General features: G+C 45.3%; 1 protein-coding gene across 2 annotated transcripts in view; it reads right to left on the bottom strand.

Moving 5' to 3' along the window:
* Positions 1 to 3,688: 3,688 nt before the first annotated feature.
* cnbpb (CCHC-type zinc finger, nucleic acid binding protein b) overlaps positions 3,689 to 24,641 on the bottom strand; it is a 52,438-nt gene continuing 31,485 nt past the window's right edge. For both annotated transcript variants that reach the window (XM_056273722.1, XM_056273723.1), the window contains exons 2-5: positions 11,626 to 11,760; positions 11,248 to 11,313; positions 6,887 to 7,085; positions 3,689 to 4,792 (exon numbers count right to left, since the gene is read on the bottom strand). In XM_056273722.1, the coding sequence (XP_056129697.1) occupies positions 4,675 to 4,792; positions 6,887 to 7,085; positions 11,248 to 11,313; positions 11,626 to 11,728 (486 nt within the window). In that variant the 5' untranslated portion in view covers positions 11,729 to 11,760 and the 3' untranslated portion in view covers positions 3,689 to 4,674. The remainder of the gene's footprint in view (positions 4,793 to 6,886; positions 7,086 to 11,247; positions 11,314 to 11,625; positions 11,761 to 24,641) is intronic.

The raw sequence follows: 24,641 nt of genomic DNA, 5'->3' as shown, positions 1-24,641 counted from the left end.
TTTTGGACATGCCAGCCCCATCCGACGTCAAGGATGTGCAGAGACTCATCAGATTCGTCATGTACTTGGCTAAGTTTCTCCCGCGGCTCTCAGAAGTATGTGGGCCTTTGAGGAGGCTCACAGACAAGGACACAGTCTGGCACTGGCTGCCGAAGCACGACGCAGCTGTCAGGGAGATAAAACAGCTTGTGACACAGACGCTCGTGCTGCGATACTATGATATGTCGAAACCCATCACAGTACAGAGTGACTCCAGCCAGCATGGCATGGGCTGCTGTCTGATGCAGGAAGGACAGCCTATTGCTTTTGCATCAAGGGCACTCATGCCTACAGAGCAAAACTATGCGCAGATAGAGAAGGAATGCCTCAGCATAGTATTTGCCTGCCAGCGTTTACATCATTATCTGTGTGGTAGAGACAATATCACAGCAGAGACAGATCACAAGCCCCTCGTAGCAATCTACAGCAAGCCTCTCCTCAATGCTCCCAAGCGCTTGCAGAGCATGCTGCTGGCTCTTCAGAATTACAACCTGAGGGTGATCTACAAACCAGGACCGGACATGTTTGTGAGTGACACATTAAGCAGGGCTGTCACTTCCAAAACACACCCTGGCTCTATGCATGCAGAGCACACAGACTGCAGTATGGTGGACGAGCAGCTGGCAATTGAGCACATAAATATGGCCGACTATCTGAACGTCACAGACAAAAGGCTGCTACAGATACAGCAACACACAGACAACTACAGACAGCTGCAAGTCGTGAAGTCTACTATCCTGAAGGGTTGGCCCTCTGATAAGGATGAAACAGAGCAGGCAGTCAGAGAGTTCTGGCCTATGAAAGAGGAGCTAAGTGTCCTGAACAGAGTCTTGTTTAGGGGGCAAAGAGTGGTGATCCCAAAATCATTGCGTCCTGAGATGCTTGCCAGAATACATGGCAGTCACATCGGTGGAGAGGCCTGCTACAGACAAGCACGGGAGACCATATGCTGGCCTGGAATGCAGAGCGAAATCAAGGATTATGCCAGTAAGTGCTCTACATGCAGTGAGTATGCGATTGAGCAGCAAAAGGAGACAATTCTGAGCCATGAACTGCTCACACGCCCCTGGCAAATCATAAGTCTGGATCTTTTCCAACACAGTGGGAAAGACTTTCTGATGGTAGTTGATCACTACTCAGATTTCTGGGAGATTGATGTTTTGCCAGACCTTAGTGCAGAAACAACAATAAAACGATGCAAGGCTCAATTTGCTGGTTATGGGCAACCTGACAGGGTCATTTCCGACAATGGGCCCCAGTTCGCCTGTACTCAGTTCCGCCAATTCCCTGTGGAGTGGGGGTTTGACCATATCACCTCCTCACCAAGGCATCCCAAGGCCAACGGGAAGGTAGAACAGCGGTCAAAATCGCAAAGAACCTGTGCAAGAAAGCACTACGGGATGGTGAGGATGCTAGGAAGGCAATCTTACAATGGAGAAACACCCCAACGGAGGGTATGGACAGCAGTCTGCCCAATGACTGATGTCACAGTGTTTGAAGTCAGCTCTGCCAGTGGTTGATGCACTTCTTGAGCCACGCGTCGTTATGGATGTTGTAGACAAACTGCGGCATAGGAAACAAATCTCAAAACTCATCTACGACGGGACTGCTAAGGACTTACCTGAGAAGCAGTTCGGATGAAACCACTACCAGGGGACAGGACTGGCATCTGGCGACGGGGAGTGTGTCTGCAGAAAGTGACACCACGATCATATCTGGTAGAGGTCGAGGGCTCCTTGTATCGTCGCAATCGAGTCGATCTACGTATGGTAGAGCCAAGGCCATCACAAAACCCTAGGGCTGGTGCAGAGGGGCCTTCATCTGAATGCAGTGGGTCTCAGCCACAGAGTGAAATGGCGGCGGGTGAGAGGGCATGCACGTTCTCTCCTCAACCCTCTCCCAGCAGGCTCTACAGCAGTCCACGGGCTCCGGGCCCACCATAGACTTTGGACACCTCTGCTGTCCCATCGTCACCCCATTCCCCTGCTCTCTCTCTCGATATGGCCGTCAGATACGGCCTCCCAACAGACTGAACCTATAAGCTCACATGGACTCGTTCTAATGTTCAGTGTTTAGGCAGTCTGGGGATAGTGGCTGAAGGGAAGGGGGGAGGGGAAAGATAGACGGGTTGTTTAATTGTTTTTGAGATCTAGACATGACCATGTCTTGGGTGAAGTTCACAAGTTTTATTTCAAGAAGTGGTTTGTTTACTTAAAGGAAAGGGAGCTGTTACAGGTGGTATTATAGCAGCACCCAGTGGATGTTAGCTGTAGTCAATGTCACGTAAGGCACGCAGTCCCCTGCGTGCGTCAGTTTATCTCTGTATTGTTGATACTTGCAGTTCAACACTAAAGCCCATTAACTGTTAACTTGGAGTATGCCTCGTTTTTACTCACCACTAGCTCAAACACTGGTGTTGTTGTGGTACTACTGGTGTTGTTATTGTGGTAATAATGGTGTTGTTGTGGTACTACTGGTGTTGTTATTGTGGTAATAATGGTGTTGTTGTGGTACTACTGGTGTTGTTATTGTGGTAATAATGGTGTTGCTGTGGTACTACTGGTGTTGTTATTGTGGTACTACTGGTGTGCAGGTAACTAGTAACACTTGACATGTAGCTGTGGCTTTATGACTGTTGAGCTCTCCACGGTACCTGTAGCTTCACTGTAACATATCAATGAAGGCCTTTACTCAATACTTACTACTTAATACTACTTAATACAGGATGTTCCTATTTTCAGATATTTTTCCTTAAAATATTTTTATGTGGAGTGTCCAAGACTAAATTACTCAGTAAACTTGAGTAGTAGACATCCGGTCCGACCCAGACTCAGCAAGGTGGTGAATCAGAGATCAGCAAAATTATGTATACAATCTCTTATTTGACTCCACCAGATCTCCAATTTTTACAGAATTACAGTGAACACAGCGGTCAAGCAGACACGATGCACCCCACAAATGTGTGTTCATTTATCCGTAGCTGGTCTCATCAGTTACCACCTGTCGATGATTATCATTATTATCATTATTTTTATTACCATTTTTATCATTATTATCATTAGCATTATTATCATTACTATTATTATTCTCATTATAGTATTCTCATTATTATTATCATTATTATCATTGTTGTCATTATCGTTATATTATCATTATCGTTATTATTAGTAGCAATATCATTATCATTATCATTACTATTATATTATCATTACCGTTATCATTATTATATTAGCATTATCATTAATATTATATTATTATTATATTATTACCATTAGCATTGTTATTATTATCATTACCATTATCATATTATTATTATTATTGTCATTAGCATTATTGTCATCATCATTATTGTTATCATTAGCATTATTATCATATTATATTATATTACCATTAGCATTATATTATTATTATAATTGTCATTAGCTTTATCATCATCATTATTATTATCATTAGCATTATTATCATTATTATTGTTATATTATTATCATTATTATTATTATCATTATCGTTAGCATTATTATTATCATTATTATTATCATCATTATTGTAATTATTATCATTATTTACCTGCTCGGCCGTTCTATGGGCTGGAAAACATCATTTGGGAGACTCTTGTGTTTGCAGGAATAAAGACAGCAGAGGAAGCAGCTCCAGTCCAGTCCCCGTCGCCTCCACGTTTATTGTCAGGTTTAAATTCAGCTCTACCCTCTAGTCTGCAGCTTGCCCCTACCGTTAAGACCCAGTACAAGCAAAAGGAGATTTTTACAGTAGTTCTAAGTGATATATTGTACAAAAATAACACTTTGATTTTTTTTTATTTTATTTTTTTTTTGTCAAAACATTCTTCTTTATCCAAACTTAAAATTGTTTTTGTATTAACTTTTTTGTCTTTTCTGGTCTGCCAGTCTGCCCTGCTCTGCGTCCAGACTCCACAGCACTGGACAGCTATAAACTCTCCAAACTTTGAGTTTTACCATGAGCTGCACTGAGACACCATCGGCTGAACTGTACAAAAACAAAATGCACCTTTAAGATATGAATTAATATCAACCTTTAAGTTTGTCAAACCATCTACTGTGACCTGCTTTTATTGGCTGGCTTGTTCTTAGTGTGACGACAGACTGGTCATCCTTCAAAGTGACTGGCTGCTGCCAGCCAGCCAGGAGGCAGGCCGACCAGATCTCTCTCAGACAAACTCCATTTTGTCCCGAAAAAAAGGCAAAAAATAAAGTTAATCAGCTTATTGGAAGATAAAAACTTCCATCACTTACTTTTGTGCCCCTCCTCTTGTGATCCCGCCCCTTTATAGTCAGTGGGAGGGGCTTAACAATTCACTGTACTCTCCCAGCCAAACGGCTGGGCAGAGGGGGCTCTTAAACAAAGCTTTATACATCATGACGACAAGACCAAACTAAAAACACAAACTCCGGTTTCATTTTATAAATGCAGAACAAAGAACATTGTTTTGTTTTTAAGTGTCCACCCCCTTGCCTCCTTCCATCTGCTCTGACTGGCTGGTCCAAGGCTGACAGGCAGGCCTCTGGACCAATGAAAAAGGAGGAAAAGAGAAAATTGAAGAAAAAAAAGAAAGAACAGCATGAATGAGAGCGGGTGGGGGTGGGGTGGGGGTATGGTCTAGGCTGTGGCCTCGATGGTGCACTCCTTGGCCAGATGACCAGACTTCCCACAGTTGTAGCAGTTCACCTCAGATGCCTTGCTGCAGTGGACGGCAACATGGCCAATCTCCCCACATCTAGACAGAGAGACAGAGAGATAGACAGGGCGAGAGACAGAGAGAGAGAGACAGGGAGAGAGAGACAGGGAGAGAGACGGAGAGAGAGACAGGGAGAGAGACGGAGAGAGAGAGACAGGGAGAGAGACAGGGAGAGAGAGACAGGGAGAGAGACGGAGAGAGAGAGACAGGGAGAGAGACGGAGAGAGAGACAGGGAGAGTGATGGAGAGAGAGACAGGGAGAGAGAGACAGGGAGAGAGACGGAGAGAGAGAGACAAGGAGAGAGACGGAGAGAGAGAGACAGGGAGAGAGACAGAGAGAGAGAGAGACAGGGAGAGAGACGGAGAGAGAGAGACAGGGAGAGAGATGGAGAGAGAGAGACAGGGAGAGAGAGAGACAGGGAGAGAGAGACAGGGAGCGACACAGACAGGGAGAGAGACGGCGAGAGAGAGAGACAGGGAGAGGGAGAGAGACAGGGAGAGAGAGACAGGGAGCGACACAGACAGGGAGAGAGACGGCGAGAGAGAGAGACAGGGAGAGACAGAGAGAGAGAGACCAACAAAGATGAAATAAAACAACAATTACTTAATCATATCTGTACTGCACATTTCGCACGGTGGTGCAGTCGCCTCACAGCAAGAAGGTTCTGGGTTCGAGCCCTGGGGTAGTCCAACCTTGGTGGGTTATCCCGGGTCGTCCTCTGTGTGGAGTTTGCATGTTCTCCCCGTGGGTTTCCTCCGGGGCTCCGGTTTCCTCCCACAGTCCAAAGACATGTAGGTCAGGTGGATCAGCCGTACTAAACTGCCCCTAGGTACGAATGTGAATGTGTGTGTGTGTGTGTGGGCCCTGTGTGGGCCCTGTGTGATGGCCTGGCGGCCTGTCCAGGGTGTCTCCCCGCGACCTTGAGAGCAGGATAAGCGGTTGGGATAATGGAGTAATGTGCTCTACATGAAGTGAAAGCGTATGGGTGAAAATAAGGAATAATGAAAGGAATAATGAAATATAAGGAATAATGAAATACTATGATATGACTGATCATGTAACTGATCAACAGCAGATTATCAGCACATGTGAGAGCAGAGCTGGGGTCGGCCTTGGTAAACACGATTAAAAATATGTCTTGTAAATAAATGTTTAAAGATTGCTGTTCTCAGTTCAAACAGGAGACTGTGTCAGACTTTAGTACCATGACTGGATGTAGCAGTGTCCCCACATGATCTGACCAGCTACACCATGTCCTTCCATAACTACACATTATGAGGATAAACCTGGTCATTACTCATTTAATGTTCATAAGTGTGGCTTTCCTAGTAGAGGACAGAACAGACGGTGTTTCAATGGACTAGGGAATGCTGGGATCGGTTAACTGGACTAGGGAATGCTGGGATCGGTTAACTGGACTAGGGAATGCTGGGATCAGTTAACTGGACTAGGGAATGCTGGGATCAGTTAACTTGATTAGAGAATGCTGGGATCAGTTAACTGGACCAGGGCATGCTGGGATCAGTTAACTGGACTAGGGGATGCTGGGATCAGTGAACTGGATGAGGGAATGCTAGGATCAGCTAACTGGACTAGGGAATGCTGGGATCAGTTAACTGGATTAGAGAATACTAGGATCAGTTAATTGGACTAGGGAATGCTGGGATCAGTTAACTGGATTAGAGAATACTAGGATCAGTTAATTGGACTAGGGGATGCTGGGATCAGTGAACTGGATGAGGGAATGCTAGGATCAGCTAACTGGACTAGGGAATGCTGGGATCAGTTAACTGGACCAGGGCATGCAGGGATCAGTTAATTGGACTAAGGAATGCTGGGATCAGTTAAATGGACTAGGGAATGCTGGGATCAGTTAAATGGATTAGAGAATACTAGGATCATTTAACTGGACCAGGGCATGCTGGGATCAGTTATGCACACACTTCAGCTCTCTTCACCAGCAGCTAACAGAAGGTAACCCCCACCTCTGGCAACCAATCTTCTACTAGCATTCCTGGTCATATAATAAGCAGCCATTTATCCAGTGAGTGAATGTGATTGGCTGAACTGTGGCTGGATGAGGGCGTGTTTCTATGGTGCTGCATGCCCACCTGTAGTGGCAGCTGACTGACCTGTAGCACTTGACCTTCTCACAGCCTTTCTGGATGTGTCCAAAGCCACCACAGGAGTAACACTTCTGCTCATTGGCGTGATCACAGTCCCGGGCCACATGCCCCGCCTTCCCACAGGTATAACACACCTGTTCCCGCTCCTTCTTGGGCTCCTTACAGTCTCTAGAGATGTGCCCCCCTCGGCCACAGTTATAACAGGCTGGAGGAGGGAAGACACCAGCAAACATCAGTTGTGTGTGTATTAATGTACTGAGTCTTTCAGACTTGGTCAGAAGCGTGGTGCTGGCCACACCAGCTCCACCTGTCAACCAAGAAGTAACATGCTGGTGAAGCGGCGAGAGCATGTCAAGTACAACTGGTATGTCTGAATGTGCTAAGCTCATCTGTTGATGTGTTGTTTTAATAAACAAGATGTATTTGTGAAGAAAAATAGCTTCACTCTAGTTTTTCATAAGTGTGTGAATAAATAAATATATATATAGATAGATAGATAGATAGATAGATAGATAGATAGATAGATAGATAGATAGATAGATAGATAGATAGATAGATAGATAGACAGATATATCTATATCAATATAGATGTAGGAAAAAAAGTTTTACTACAGAGCAGTACAAGCTTGTTTTGTGCGTCACACACTCATCAGCTGCTAATGTCAAGACATTGGCAGCTAGTACTGCTTGTACTACTTTGTATTAAAAGTTTTTTCCTACATCTATATTGATATTGTGCTCCTCATTAGTTGAGCACTTTTATCAACACCATTGACGGTTTCTGGAAAAAAAAACGATATACAGTGCTGCTTGAAAGTTTGTGAACCCTCCAGACATGGTCACTGTTTTTGTAAAAAACATTAAAATAAGCTTATTACACATACATCCAAATCCCAATTTGTAAAGCACACCTTCCAAATAATGGACACACACACAAAAAGAGATATATTTTCATTATTTAATTCAACAAAGGTGGTTTATTTCACAAAAACTGAACATTTAACATGTGCAAACATATGTGAACCCTTGTATTAGTAGCTTGTGGCTCCTCCTTTTGCAGCCATTACTTCAACCAAACGTCTTCTGTAACCACTAACCAGTCTCTCACATCTGCTTATGGGGCTTTCTGCCCACTCCTCCTTGCAGAACTCAGCCAGTTGAGAGAGGTTGGAGGGACATCTGGTATGTACCAACTTCTTCAGGTCTCGCCACAACATTTCAATTGGATTAAGATCCGGACTTTGACTGGGCCAATCCAGAGTACGGATCCTCTTTCTCTGAAGCTATTCCTTTGTAGTTTTGCTGGAATGCTTTGGGTCATTGTCTTGTTGCATAATCCATTTTCGTCCCAGCTTCAACTCCCTGAGTGATGGCAGGAGATTCTGGTCAAGAATTTGTTGATATGCCGGAGAATTCACGGTTCCTTGGATAATATGGAGTCGTCCAGGTCCAGAAGCAGAAAAGCAGCCCCAGACCTTCACATTTCCACCACCATGCTTCACTGTTGGGAGGAGGTTCTTTTCTTCATATGCAGTGTTGGCTTTTCTCCAAACATGTTGGTTTTGATTATGACCAAATAAATCTATTTTGGACTCGTCTGTCCAGAGAATGGACTTCCAGAAGGTCTCTGGTTTGTCCAAGTGCTCTCTGGCAAAGTTGAAATGGGCAGCTTTGTTCTTTTTTGAGAGCAGAGGCTTCCTTCTAGCAACCCTCCCATGAATGTCATGGCTATTCAGTTTCCGTCTGATTGTAGACGCATGCACATTTGTCCCAGATGCTACCAGAGAGGTCTGCAACTCTCTAGAGGTGATGTGTGGGTTGGCCTTTACCTGATTTATTGTTTTTCTGGTGCTTCTGGGTGATAGTTTTGATGGGCGTCCACTTCTAGGCAGAGTTGCTGTCATGTTGAAGGCCCTCCATTTGTACATTATTTGTCTTACAGTGGATGGATGGAGCTGGAATCTCTTGGAGATGGTCTTATAGCCCTCCCCAGACTGATGGGCTGTCACTACCCTCTTCTTCATGTCCTCGGATATCTCCTTTGCTCTCGGCGTTGTTGATTTGTATGGGACCACAGTGGTTTGGTTGGTTTCCTCTCTCTCTTAATTAGTGCAGGCCAAACCCTTTCCCAAGGATGTCTCATTTCATTGGTCTGCTTAAATGATTAATTAAGCTCCCAAATGTGTTTCACCACAGTCTGTTACCTGCTTGACTTAACCAATGCAGCTGGGGTTCACTTACTTTTGCACATACCCTAATTCCATGTTTCATGTAGTTTTTGGGCTACTTAAACAAGTCCCACTAAACAAGTACATGCAACTGATAAACATATATCTGACATTTCATATATAAAAACTGGTGATGATGGAATAAGAAAATCATGGTAAAACAACAGAAACATCTAAACTGCTCAAGGGGTTCACATACTTTCAAGCAGCACTGTGTATATATAGATAGATAGACAGATATATATATATATATATATAGATAGATAGACAGATATATATATATATATAGATAGATAGACAGATAGATAGACAGATATATATATAGATAGATAGATAGATAGATAGATAGATAGATAGATAGATAGATAGATAGATAGATAGATAGATAGATAGATAGATAGATAGATAGATAGATAGATAGATAGATAGATAGATAGATAGATAGATAGATAGATAGATAGATAGATAGATAGATAGATAGATATAGATAGATAGATAGATAGATAGATAGACAGATAGATAGACAGATATATATATATATATATATATATATATATATATATATATATATATATATATATATATATATATATATTACTTTTGGCTGCTCCCATTAGGGGGCGCCACAGCGGATCATCCGTTTCCATTTCTTCCTGTCCTCTACATCTTCCTGTCACACCAGCCTCCTGCATGTCCTCCCTCACCACATCCATAAACCTCCTCTTTGGCCTTCCTCTTCTCCTCTTCCCTGGCAGCTCCATATTCAGCATCCTTCTCCCAATATACCCAGCATCTCTCCTCCACACATGTCCACACCATCTCAGTCTTGCCTCTCTTGCTTTGTCTCCAAACCGTCCAACCTGAGCTGTCCCTCTAATATACTCGTTCCTAATCCTGTCCTTCTTCATCACTCCCAATGAAAATCTTATCATCTTCATCTCTGCCACCTCCAGCTCCTCCTCCTGTCTTTTCATCAGTGTCACTGTCTCCAAACCATACAACATAGCTGGTCTCACCACCATCTTGTAAACTTTCCCTTTAACTCTTGCTGGTACCCTTCTGTCACACATCACTCCTGACACTCTTCTCCACCCACTCCACCCTGCCTGCACTCTCTTCTTCACCTCTCTCCTGCACTCCCTTTACTTTGGACAGTTGACCGCAAGTATTTAAACTCATCCACCTTCGTCACCTCCACTCCTTGCATCCTCACCATTCCACTGTCCTCCCTCTCATTCACACATAGGTATTCTGTCTTGCTCCTACTGACTTTCATTCCTCTTCTCTCCAGTGCATACCTCCACCTCTCCAGGCTCTCCTCCACCTGCACCCTACTCTCACTACAGATCACTATGTAATCCGCGAACATCATCGTCCATGGGGACTCCTGCCTGATCTCGTCCGTCAACCTGTCCATCACCATTGCAAACAAGAAAGGGCTCAGAGCCGATCCTTGATGTAATCCCACCTCCACCTTGAACCCATCTGTCATTCCAACCGCACACCTCACCACTGTCACACTGCCCTCATACATATCCTGCACCACTCCTACACACTTCTCTGCAACTCCCGACTTTCTCATACAATACCACACCTCCTCTCTCGGCACTCTGTCATATGCTTTCTCTAAACCCCACAAAGACACAATGTAACTCCTTCTGGCCTCCTCTATACTTCTCCATCAACATTCTCAAAGCAAACATCACATCTGTGGTGCTCTTTCATGGCATGAAACCATACTGCTGCTGCTGATCATCACCTCTCCTCCTCTTAACCTAGCTTCTATTACTCTTTCCCATATCTTCATGCTGCTGCTGATCATCACCTCTCCTCCTCTTAACCTAGCTTCTATTACTCTTTCCCATATCTTCATGCTGTGGCTGATCATCACCTCTCCTCCTCTTAACCTAGCTTCTATTACTCTTTCCCATATCTTCATGCTGCTGCTGATCACCACCTCTCCTCCTCTTAACCTAGCTTCTATTACTCTTTCCCATATCTTCATGCTGTGGCTGATCAACTTTATACCTCTGTAGTTGCTGCAGTTCTGCACATCGCCCTTGTTCTTGAAAATCGGTACCAGTATGCTTCTTCTCCACTCCATATATATATGTATATAAAATGTGTGTGTGTTCTCACCGTCCTCAGTCCGCTCACAGTCCCGGGCGACATGGCCTGGCTCTCCACATCGATAGCAGAACAAATCTACACCGAACACACAAACCACACAACACATTACAACATGCTTGAACACACATGACCACAACACTTGTGATGATGGACATGAACGTCCTGTTTGACAGGCAGAGGACGTCTGGATGTAAGGTATCCTGAGACAGGCGCACAAGCCATCATGCTACTGTCAGCTGATCCCAGCCTGCTGATGCTCCTGCATCACTCATCACTGCTGCTGGCTGGGTAAGAAACGGGACAGACGGACTGGGAAATTCACCAAGGTTCTGCTACAGCCACCAGTCAGCCAGGGCGACCGCTGGGGATAGATCTAGGCAGACTCACCTTTACCCCGTCCGCGACCTTTGCCCCTTCCTCTGCCGGCGTTGGGACAGTTCTTGATCCAGTGCCCGGTACGGCCACAGCCAAAACACTCGTTACTGCTCATCACCACAATGACGACTGGACACCCTACTACACCTGGACACACACAAGTTAGGCAGCAGCTCTTGTCACTCCGGCATGTAGAACAGACACACTAGTTATCACAGACAGCCAGGTGAAACACGGGGCCAGAAGAGCTGACCGGAGGGGTTGGTTATTGTAGTTTAAAGCTGAAATCTGCCAACTTTTCTCCGTAAACAGTTTTTGCCCGCGTGTACGACGGTTTGTACTACTCCCTTCAGAGGACAGCACAAACAGGCTCTAACAGGTACTATTTAATGAAGATGCCAGTTGGGGACCTGTGAGGCGTCTGTTTCTCAAACTAGAGACTCTAATGTACTTATCTTCTTGCTCAGTTGTGCAACGCGGCCTCCCACTTCTTTTTCTACTCTGGTTAGAGCCCGTTTGTGCTGTCCTCTGAAGGGAGTAGTACACACCGGTGTAGGAAATCTTCAATTTCTTAGCAATTTCTCGCATGGAATAGCCTTCATTTCTAAGAACAAGAATAGACTGTCGAGTTTCAGATGAAAGTTCTCTTTTTCTGGCCATTTTGAGCGTTTAATTGACCCCACAAATGTGATGCTCCAGAAACTCAATCTGCTCAAAGAAGTGCCCATCCAACCAATCCAACTTGTGGGAGCTGCTTCTGGAAGCGTGGGGTGCAATTTCTCCAGATTACCTCAACAAATTAACAGCTAGAATGCCAAAGGTCTGCAATGCTGTAATTGCTGCAAATGGAGGATTCTTTGACGAAAGCAAAGTTTGATGTAAAAAAAATCTTATTTCAAATACAAATCATTATTTCTAACCTTGTCAATGTCTTGACTCTATTTTCTATTCATTTCACAACATATGGTGGTGAATAAGTGTGACTTTTCATGGAAAACACAAAATTGTTTGGGTGATCCCAAACTTTTGAACGGTAGTTTAAGTTTAACATCTCATGGAGCAAAGTCCACAAGACCAGTGGCTGTTGAGAAGGACTATGTCTACATGATGTTATGGAGGCAGATGTTCTCTCCTCTGAGGCAGCTTCGGACCGGAGCATGGACACCAGAGTGAACCAAGCACACATCATGGCTCCACAAGAAAAAACATCCACATCACACATCATGGCTCCACAAGAGAGAACATCCACATCACACATCCTGGCTCCTCAAGAGAGAACATCCACATCACACATCATGGCTCCACAAGAGAGAACATCCACATCACACATCCTGGCTCCTCAAGAGAGAACATCCACATCACACATCATGGCTCCACAAGAAAAAACATCCACATCACACATCATGGCTCCACAAGAGAGAACATCCACATCACACATCCTGGCTCCACAAGAGAGAACATCCACATCACACATCATGGCTCCACAAGAAAAAACATCCACATCACACATCCTCATCCACATCACACATCCTGGCTCCACAAGAGAGAAAATCCACATCACACATCATGGCTCCACAAAAGAGGACATCCACATCACACATCATGACTCCAAGAGGACATCCACATCACACATCCTGGCTCCAAGAGGACATCCACATCACACATCCTGGCTCCAAGAGGACATCCACATCACACATCCTGGCTCCAACAGGACATCCACATCACATATCATGGCTCCACAAGAGAGAACATCCACATCACACATCCTGGCTCCACAAGAGAGAACATCCACATCACACATCATGACTCCAAGAGGACATCCGCATCACACATCCTGGCTCCAAGAGGACATCCACATCACACATCCTGGGTCCAAGAGGACATCCACATCATACATCATGGCTCCACAAGAGAGAACATCCACATCACACATCATGACTCCAAGAGGACATCCACATCACACATCATGGCTCCACAAGAGAGAACATCCACATCACACATCACGGCTCCACAAGAGAGAACATCCACATCACACATCATGACTCCAAGAGAACATCCACATCACACATCATGGCTCCACAAGAGAGAACATCCACATCACAAATCATGGCTCCACAAGAGAGAACATCCACATCACACATCATGGGTCCACAAGAGAGAACATCCGCATCACACATCCTGTCTCCACAAGAGAGAATATCCACATCACACATCCTGGCTCAACAAGAGAGAACATCCACATCACACATCCTGGCTCCAGAAGAGAGAACATCCACATCACACGTCATGACTCCACAAGAGAGAACATCCGCATCACACACCCTGGCTCCACAAGAGAGAACATCCGCATCACACATCCTGGCTCCAAAAGAGAGAACATCCACATCACACATCATGGCTCCACAAGAGAGAACATCCACATCACACATCATGGCTCCACAAGAGAGAACATCCACATCACACATCATGATTCCAAGGGGACATCCACATCACACATCCTGGCTCCAAGAGGACATCCACATCACACATCATTGCCCCACAAGAGAAAAACATCCACATCACACATCATGGCTCCACAAGAGAGAACATCCGCATCACACATCATGGCTCCACAAGAGAGAACATCCACATCACACATCATGGCTCCACAAGAGAGAACATCCACATCACACATCATGTCTCCAAGAGGACATCCACATCACACATCATGTCTCCAAGAGAACATCCGCATCACACATCCTGGCTCCACAAGAGAGAACATCCACATCACACATCATGGCTCCACGAGAGAGAACATCCGCATCACACATCCTGGCTCCACAAGAGAGGACATCCACATCACACATCATGGCTCCACAAGAGAGAACATCCACATCACACATCCTGGCTCAACAAGAGAGAACATCCACATCACACATCATGGCTCCACAAGAGAGAACATCCACATCACACATCATGACTCCAAGAGGACATCCACATCACACATCATGGCTCCACAAGAGAGAACATCCACATCACACATCACGGCTCCACAAGAGAGAACATCCACATCACACATCATGACTCCAAGAGAACATCCACATCACACATCATGGCTCCACAAGAGAGAACATCCACATCACACATCATGGCTCCACAAGAGAGAACATCCACATCACACATCATGGCTTCAAGAGGACATCCATATCATACATCACGGCTCCACAAGAGAGAACATCCACATCACACATCATGGCCCCACAAGAGAGAACATCCACATCACACATCACGGCTCCACAAGAGAGAACATCCACATCACACATCCTGGCTCCACAAGAGAGAACATCCACATCACACATCATGGCTCCACAAGAGAGAACATCCACATCACACATCATGGCTCCACAAGAGAGAACATCCGCATCACACATCCTGTCTCCACAAGAGAGAACATCCACATCACACATCCTGGCTCAACAAGAGAGAACATCCACATCACACATCCTGGCTCCACAAGAGAGAACATCCGCATCACACATCCTGGCTCCAAAAGAGAGAACATCCACATCACATATCCTGGGTCCACAAGAGAGAACATCCACATCACACATCCTGGCTCAACAAGAGAGAACATCCACATCACACATCATGGCTCCACAAGAGAGAACATCCACATCACACATCATGATTCCAAGAGGACATCCACATCACACATCCTGGCTCCAAGAGGACATCCACATCACACATCCTGGCTCCAAGAGGACATCCACATCACACATCATTGCTCCACAAGAGAGAACATCCACATCACACATCATGGCTCCACAAGAGAGAACATCCGCATCACACATCGTGGCTCCACAAGAGAGAACATCCACATCACACATCATGGCTCCACAAGAGAGAACATCCACATCACACATCATGTCTCCAAGAAGACATCCACATCACACATCATGTCTCCAAGAGAACATCCGCATCACACATCCTGGCTCCACAAGAGAGAACATCCACATCACACATCATGTCTCCACAAGAGAGAACATCCACATCACACATCCTGGCTCAACAAGAGAGAACATCCACATCACACATCATGGCTCCACAAGAGAGAACATCCACATCACATATCATGATTCCAAGAGGACATCCACATCACACATCCTGGCTCCAAAAGGACATCCACATCACACATCCTGGCTCCAAGAGGACATCCACATCACACATCATTGCTCCACAAGAGAGAACATCCACATCACACATCATGGCTCCACAAGAGAGAACATCCACATCACATATCCTGGGTCCACAAGAGAGAACATCCACATCACATATCCTGGGTCCACAAGAGAGAACATCCACATCACACATCATGGCTCCACAAGAGAGAACATCCACATCACACATCATGTCTCCAAGAGGACATCCACATCACACATCATGTCTCCAAGAGAACATCCGCATCACACATCATGGCTCCACAAGAGAGAACATCCACATCACACATCATGTCTCCACAAGAGAAAACATCCACATCACACATCATGTCTCCACAAGAGAAAACATCCACATCACACATCATGGCTCAACAAGAGAGAACATCCACATCACACATCCTGGCTCCACAAGAGAGAACATCCACATCACACGTCATGACTCCACAAGAGAGAACATCCGCATCACACATCCTGGCTCCACAAGAGAGAACATCCGCATCACACATCCTGGCTCCAAAAGAGAGAACATCCACATCACACGTCATGACTCCACAAGAGAGAACATCCGCATCACACATCCTGGCTCCAAAAGAGAGAACATCCACATCACACGTCATGACTCCACAAGAGAGAACATCCACATCAAACATCATGGCTCCACAAGAGAGAACATCCACATCACACATCCTGGCTCCACAAGAGAGAACATCCACATCACACGTCATGACTCCACAAGAGAGAACATCCGCATCACACATCCTGGCTCCAAAAGAGAGAACATCCGCATCACACATCGTGTCTCCACAAGAGAGAACATCCACATCACACATCATGGCTCAACAAGAGAGAGCATCCACATCACACATCATGGCTCCACAAGAGAGAACATCCACATCACACATCATGACTCCAAGAGGACATCCACATCACACATCCTGGCTCCAAGAGGACATCCACATCACACATCCTGGCTCCAAGAGGACATCCACATCACACATCATTGCTCCACAAGAGAGAACATCCACATCACACATCATGGCTCCACAAGAGAGAACATCCGCATCACACATCATGGCTCCACAAGAGAGAACATCCACATGACACATCATGGCTCCACAAGAGAGAACATCCACATCACACATCATGTCTCCAAGAGGACATCCACATCACACATTATGTCTCCAAGAGAACATCCACATCAAACATCATGACTCCACAAGAGAACATCCACATCACACATCATGTCTCCACAAGAGAGAACATCCACATCACACATCATGACTCCACAAGAGAGAACATCCACATCACACATCATGGCTCCACAAGAGAGAACATCCACATCACACATCATGTCTCCAAGAGGACATCCACATCACACATCATGTCTCCACAAGAGAGAACATCCACATCAAACATCATGACTCCACAAGAGAGAACATCCACATCACACATCATGGCTCCACAAGAGAGAACATCCACATCACACATCCTGGCTCCACAAGAGAGAACATCCACATCACACATCATGGCTCCACAAGAGAACATCCACATCACACATCCTGGCTCCACAAGAGAGAACATCCACATCACACATCATGGCTCCACAAGAGAGAACATCCAAATCACACATCATGACTCAACAAGAGAGAACATCCACATCACACATCCTGTCTCCACAAGAGAGAACATCCACATCACACATCCTGGCTCAACAAGAGAGAACATCCACATCACACATCCTGGCTCCACAAGAGAGAACATCCGCATCACACATCCTGGCTCCAAAAGAGAGAACATCCACATCACATATCCTGGGTCCACAAGAGAGAACATCCACATCACACATCCTGGCTCAACAAGAGAGAACATCCACATCACACATCATGGCTCCACAAGAGAGAACATCCACATCACACATCATGATTCCAAGAGGACATCCACATCACACATCTTGGCTCCAAGAGGACATCCACATCACACATCCTGGCTCCAAGAGGACATCCACATCACACATCATTGCTCCACAAGAGAGAACATCCACATCACACATCATGGCTCCACAAGAGAGAACATCCACATCACACATCCTGGGTCCACAAGTGAGAACATCCACATCACACATCATGACTCCACAAGAGAGAACATCCACATCACACATCCTGGCTCCACAAGAGAGAACATCCACATCACACATCAAGACTCCACAAGAGAGAATATCCACATCACACATCCTGGCTCCACAAGAGAGAACATCCACATCACATATCCTGGGTCCACAAGAGAGAACATCCACATCACACATCCTGGCTCCACAAGAGAGAACATCCACATCACACATCATGGCTCCACGAGAGAGAACATCCGCATCACACATCCTGGCTCCACAAGAGAGGACATCCACATCAGACATCATGGCTCCACAAGAGAGAACATCCACATCACACATCATGGCTCCACGAGAGAGAACATCCGCATCACACATCCTGGCTCCACAAGAGAGAACATCCACATCACACGTCATGACTCCACAAGAGAGAACATCCACATCACACATCCTGGCTCCACAAGAGAGAACATCCACATCACACATCATGGGTCCACGAGAGAGAACCACATCACACATCCTGGCTCCACGAGAGAGAACATCCACATCACACATCCTGGCTCCACAAGAGAGAACATCCACATCACACATCATGACTCCACGAGAGAGAACCACATCACACATCCTGGCTCCACAAGAGAGAACATCCACATCACACATCATGGCTCCACGAGAGAGAACATCCGCATCACACATCCTGGCTCCACAAGAGAGAACATCCACATCACACATCATGGCTCCACAAGAGAGAACATCCACATCACACATCATGGCTCCACGAGAGAGAACATCCGCATCACACATCATGGCTCCACAAGAGAGAACATCCACATCACACATCATGGCTCCACAAGAGAGAACATCCACATCACACATCATGGCTCCACGAGAGAGAACATCCACATCACACATCATGGCTCCACAAGAGAGAACATCCACATCACACATCATGGCTCCACAAGAGAGAACATCCACATCACACGTCATGACTCCACGAGAGAGAACATCCACATCACACATCCTGGCTCCAAGAGGACATCCACATCACACATCATTGCTCCACAAGAGAGAACATCCACATCACACATCATGTCTCCACAAGAGAGAACATCCACATCACACATCCTGGCTCCAAGAGGACATCCACATCACACATCATGTCTCCACAAGAGAGAACATCCACATCACACATCCTGGCTCAACAAGAGAGAACATCCACATCACACATCATGGCTCCAAAAGAGAGAACATCCACATCACACATCATGACTCCAAGAGGACATCCACATCACACATCCTGGCTCCAAGAGGACATCCACATCACACATCCTGGCTCCAAGAGGACATCCACATCACACATCATTGCTCCACAAGAGAGAACATCCACATCACACATCCTGGCTCAACAAGAGAGAACATCCACATCACACATCATGGCTCCAAAAGAGAGAACATCCACATCACACATCATGACTCCAAGAGGACATCCACATCACACATCCTGGCTCCAAGAGGACATCCACATCACACATCCTGGCTCCAAGAGGACATCCACATCACACATCATTGCTCCACAAGAGAGAACATCCACATCACACATCATGGCTCCACAAGAGAGAACATCCGCATCACACATCATGGCTCCACAAGAGAGAACATCCACATCACACATCATGGCTCCAAGAGAACATCCACATCAAACATCATGACTCCACAAGAGAACATCCACATCACACATCATGGCTCCACAAGAGAGAACATCCACATCAAACATCATGACTCAACAAGAGAGAACATCCACATCACAAATCCTGGCTCCACAAGAGAGAACATCCACATCACACATCATGGCTCCACAAGAGAACATCCACATCACACATCATGTCTCCCCAAGAGAGAACATCCACATCACACATCATGACTCCACAAGAGAGAACATCCACATCACACATCATGGCTCCACAAGAGAGAACATCCACATCACACATCATGTCTCCAAGAGGACATCCACATCACACATCATGTCTCCACAAGAGAGAACATCCACATCAAACATCATGACTCCACAAGAGAGAACATCCACATCACAACTCCTGGCTCCACAAGAGAACATCCACATCACACATCATGGCTCCACAAGAGAACATCCGCATCACACATCATGTCTCCCCAAGAGAGAACATCCACATCACACATCATGACTCCACAAGAGAGAACATCCACATCACACATCAAGGCTCCACAAGAGAGAACATCCACATCACACATCATGGCTCCACAAGAGAGAAAATCCACATCACACATCCTGGCTCCACAAGAGAGAACATCCACATCACACATCATGGCTCCACAAGAGAACATCCACATCACACATCATGACTCCACGAGAGAGAACATCCACATCACATATCCTGGGTCTACGAGAGAGAACATCCACATCACACATCATGGCTCCACGAGAGAGAACATCCACATCACACATCCTGGCTCCACAAGAGAGAACATCCACATCACACGTCATGACTCCACAAGAGAGAACATCCACATCACACATCATGGCTCCACAAGAGAGAACATCCACATCACACATCCTGGGTCCACGAGAGAGAACATCCACATCACACATCATGGCTCCACGAGAGAGAACATCCACATCACACATCCTGGCTCCACAAGAGAGAACATCCACATCACACATCATGGGTCCACGAGAGAGAACCACATCACACATCCTGGCTCCACAAGAGAGAACATCCACATCACATATCATGACTCCACGAGAGAGAACATCCACATCACACATCCTGGCTCCACAAGAGAGAACATCCACATCACACGTCATGACTCCACAAGAGAGAACATCCACATCACACATCCTGGCTCCACAAGAGAGAACATCCACATCACACATCCTGGCTCCACAAGAGAGAACATCCACATCACACATCATGGGTCCACGAGAGAGAACCACATCACACATCCTGGCTCCACAAGAGAGAACATCCACATCACACATCATGGGTCCACGAGAGAGAACCACATCACACATCCTGGCTCCACAAGAGAGAACATCCACATCACATATCATGACTCCACGAGAGAGAACATCCACATCACATATCCTGGGTCCACGAGAGAGAACATCCACATCACATATCATGACTCCACAAGAGAGAACATCCACATCACATATCATGACTCCACGAGAGAGAACATCCACATCACATATCCTGGCTCCACAAGAGAGAACATCCACATCACATATCATGACTCCACGAGAGAGAACATCCACATCACACATCCTGGGTCCACGAGAGAGAACATCCACATCACACATCATGTCTCCACAAGGGAGAACATCCACATCACACATCATGGCTCCACAAGAGAGAAAATCAGATGTGTACTGCAGAGCTGAGGTCATTAAACCCCCCACGCTTCAGCTACGTCTGCAGTCACCACAAACAAGCGGCCATGCGTAGCAGTAATTTAATGTATGGTACATTGGTGGTGTGTGACAAAGTGGGTGAAAACACAACCATTTGTCTCACCATCATGTCAGCTGGTACGAGGTGGTGGCGTCCCTTGCCACAGTGGTGCCTCCGGAACTCAGGTGCTGCTGAGCAACTCAAGGGGGGTATGTAAGCAGTAGCTTTGGAGTTGTGAGGGGGTTGTAGGACGTCAGGGTGTAGATGTGTGCAAGAGATGTTCCGATTGTTGTGAGTTGAGTTTTGTTAATTTCTTTGTGAGTTCAGGCTCAATTACTGGGAGTAGTTTGTTCAGTTCATATGTACTTGGACCCTGTAAATAAACCCTTTGATTGGATGGAAATGGCGTTGAGTCTGCATTTTAGAAACTCAGGCCAGGCTGCCCCACATGATGGTTGACCTGAGTTACCCCCCTCAATGTGAAGCGCTTTGGGGGTCTAGAAAAGCACTATATACATGTTGTTATTATTGTTGTTGTTGTTGTTGTTATTATATTATTATTATGATTATTATTATATTATTGTTGTTTTTGTTATTATTATATTATTATTATATTATTGTTGTTGTTGTTGTTATATTATTATTATTTTATTATTTTATTATTATTGTTGTTATTATTATATTATTGCTGTTGTTATTGTTATATTATTGTTGTTGTTATTATATTATTATTATTATTGTTGTTGTATTATTGTTATTATTGTTGTTGTTGTTGTTGTTGTTGTTACTGTTATTATATTATTATTGTTGTTGTTGTTATTTTATTATCTTCAAACCCTGTGTAGATCCCACTTGGTTCAGAGAACCAACTGCACATGATGGAATGACTGTATTCTCCAGCCTGCCATGCATGCACCATGTAAACCATGTGGACCATGTGCACCATGTAAACCATGTGGACCATGTGCACCATGTATATCATGTAAAACATATAAACCATGTAAACCATGTAAGCCATGTAACCCGTGGAGACCATGTAAAACATGTAGACCATGCAGACCATGTAAACCATGTACATCATGTAAACTGTGTACACCATGTAAACCACGTAGACCATGTAAACCGTGTACATCATGTAAACTGTGTACACCATGTAAACCACGTAGACCATGTAAACTATGTACACCATGTAAAACATGTAGACCATGTAAACCGTGTACATCATGTAAACCACGTAGACCATGTAAACTATGTACACCATGTAAACCGTGTACACCATGTAAACCACGTAGACCATGTAAACCGTGTACACCATGTAAACTGTATACACCATGTAAACCACGTAGACCATGTAAACTATGTAAACCATGTAAACTATGTACACCATGTAAAACATGTAGACCATGTAAACTGTGTACATCATGTAAACCGTGTACACCATGTAAACCACGTAGACCATGTAAACTATGTAAACTATGTACACCATGTAAAACATGTAGACCATGTAAACTGTGTACATCATGTAAACCGTGTACACCATGTAAACAACGTAGACCATGTAAACTGTGTACATCATGTAAACCGTGTACACCATGTAAACCACGTAGACCATGTAAACTATGTAAACTATGTACACCATTTAAAACATGTAGACCATGTAAACTGTGTACATCATGTAAACCGTGTACACCATGTAAACAACGTAGACCATGTAAACTGTGCACATCATGTAAACTGTGTACACCATGTAAACCACGTAGACCATGTAAACTATGTACACCATGTAAACTATGTACACCATGTAAAACTTGTAGACCATGTAAACTGTGTACACCATGTAAACCACGTAGACCATGTAAACTACGTATGTACACCATGTAATCTATGTACACCATGTAGACCGTGTAGACCATGTAAACCGTGTACATCATGTAAACCACGTAGACCATGTAAACTATGTACGCCATGTAAAACATGTAGACCATGTAGACCGTGTAGACCATGTAGACCGCTGATATGAGGCTTATCTGTAAGACCTAAAACCAGCATTTTTGAATCAAGGTACTGTAAATTATGAAAGAATTACACAAGTTGTTTACCTCAACCTGTAAAACAACTGAAGTCGTCACACGAAGGGCACAGTCCAGTTACACATGTTGTCATCACTGGTGCAGTACCAGGTCAAGTGTTGCAGTGAAACCACAACACAACCCTCAGTCCTGCTCTGTCTGAACTGCCATCCGACCTACACACATGCCATCTGACCTACACACATGCCATCTGACCTACACACATGCCATCTGACCTACACACATGTCATCTGACCTACACACATGCCATCTGACCTACACACATGCCATCTGACCTACACACATGTCATCTGACCTACACACATGTCATCTGACCTACACACATGCCATCTGACCTACACACATGTCATCTGACCTACACACATGCCATCTGACCTACACACATGTCATCTGACCTACACACATGCCATCTGACCTACACACATGTCATCTGACCTACACACATGTCATCTGACCTACACACATGCCATCTGACCTACACACATGCCATCTGACCTACACCCATGTCATCTGACCTACACACATGCCATCTGACCTACACACATGCCGTCCGACCTACACACATGCCGTCTGTCCTGCACACATGTCATCTGACCTACACACATGCCATCTGACCTACACACATGCCGTCTGTCCTGCACACATGTCATCTGACCTACACACATGTCATCCGACCTACACACACGTCATCTGACCTACACACATGCCGTCTGTCCTGCACACATGTCATCTGACCTACACACATGTCATCCGACCTACACACACGTCATCTGACCTACACACATGCCGTCTGTCCTGCACACATGTCATCTGACCTACACACATGCCATCTGACCTACACACATGCCATCTGACCTACACACATGCCGTCTGTCCTGCACACATGTCATCTGACCTACACACATGCCGTCCGACCTACACACATGGCGTCTGTCCTGCACACGTCATCTGACCTACACCCATGCCATCTGACCTACACCCATGCCATCTGACCTACACACATGTCATCTGACCTACACCCATGCCATCTGACCTACACACACGCCATCTGACCTACACACATGCCATCCGACCAACACACATGCCATCCGACCTACACACATGCCATCTGACCTACACACATGCCATCTGACCTACACACATGCCATCTGACCTACACACATGCCATCTGACCTACACACACGTCATCTGACCTACACACATGCCATCT

The sequence above is a fragment of the Lampris incognitus genome, chromosome 2 (genome assembly GCF_029633865.1).
Source record: "Lampris incognitus isolate fLamInc1 chromosome 2, fLamInc1.hap2, whole genome shotgun sequence".
In the NCBI taxonomy this organism is placed as follows: Eukaryota; Metazoa; Chordata; class Actinopteri; order Lampriformes; family Lampridae; genus Lampris; species Lampris incognitus.
This window is presented reverse-complemented; position numbering and strand designations above follow the sequence as displayed.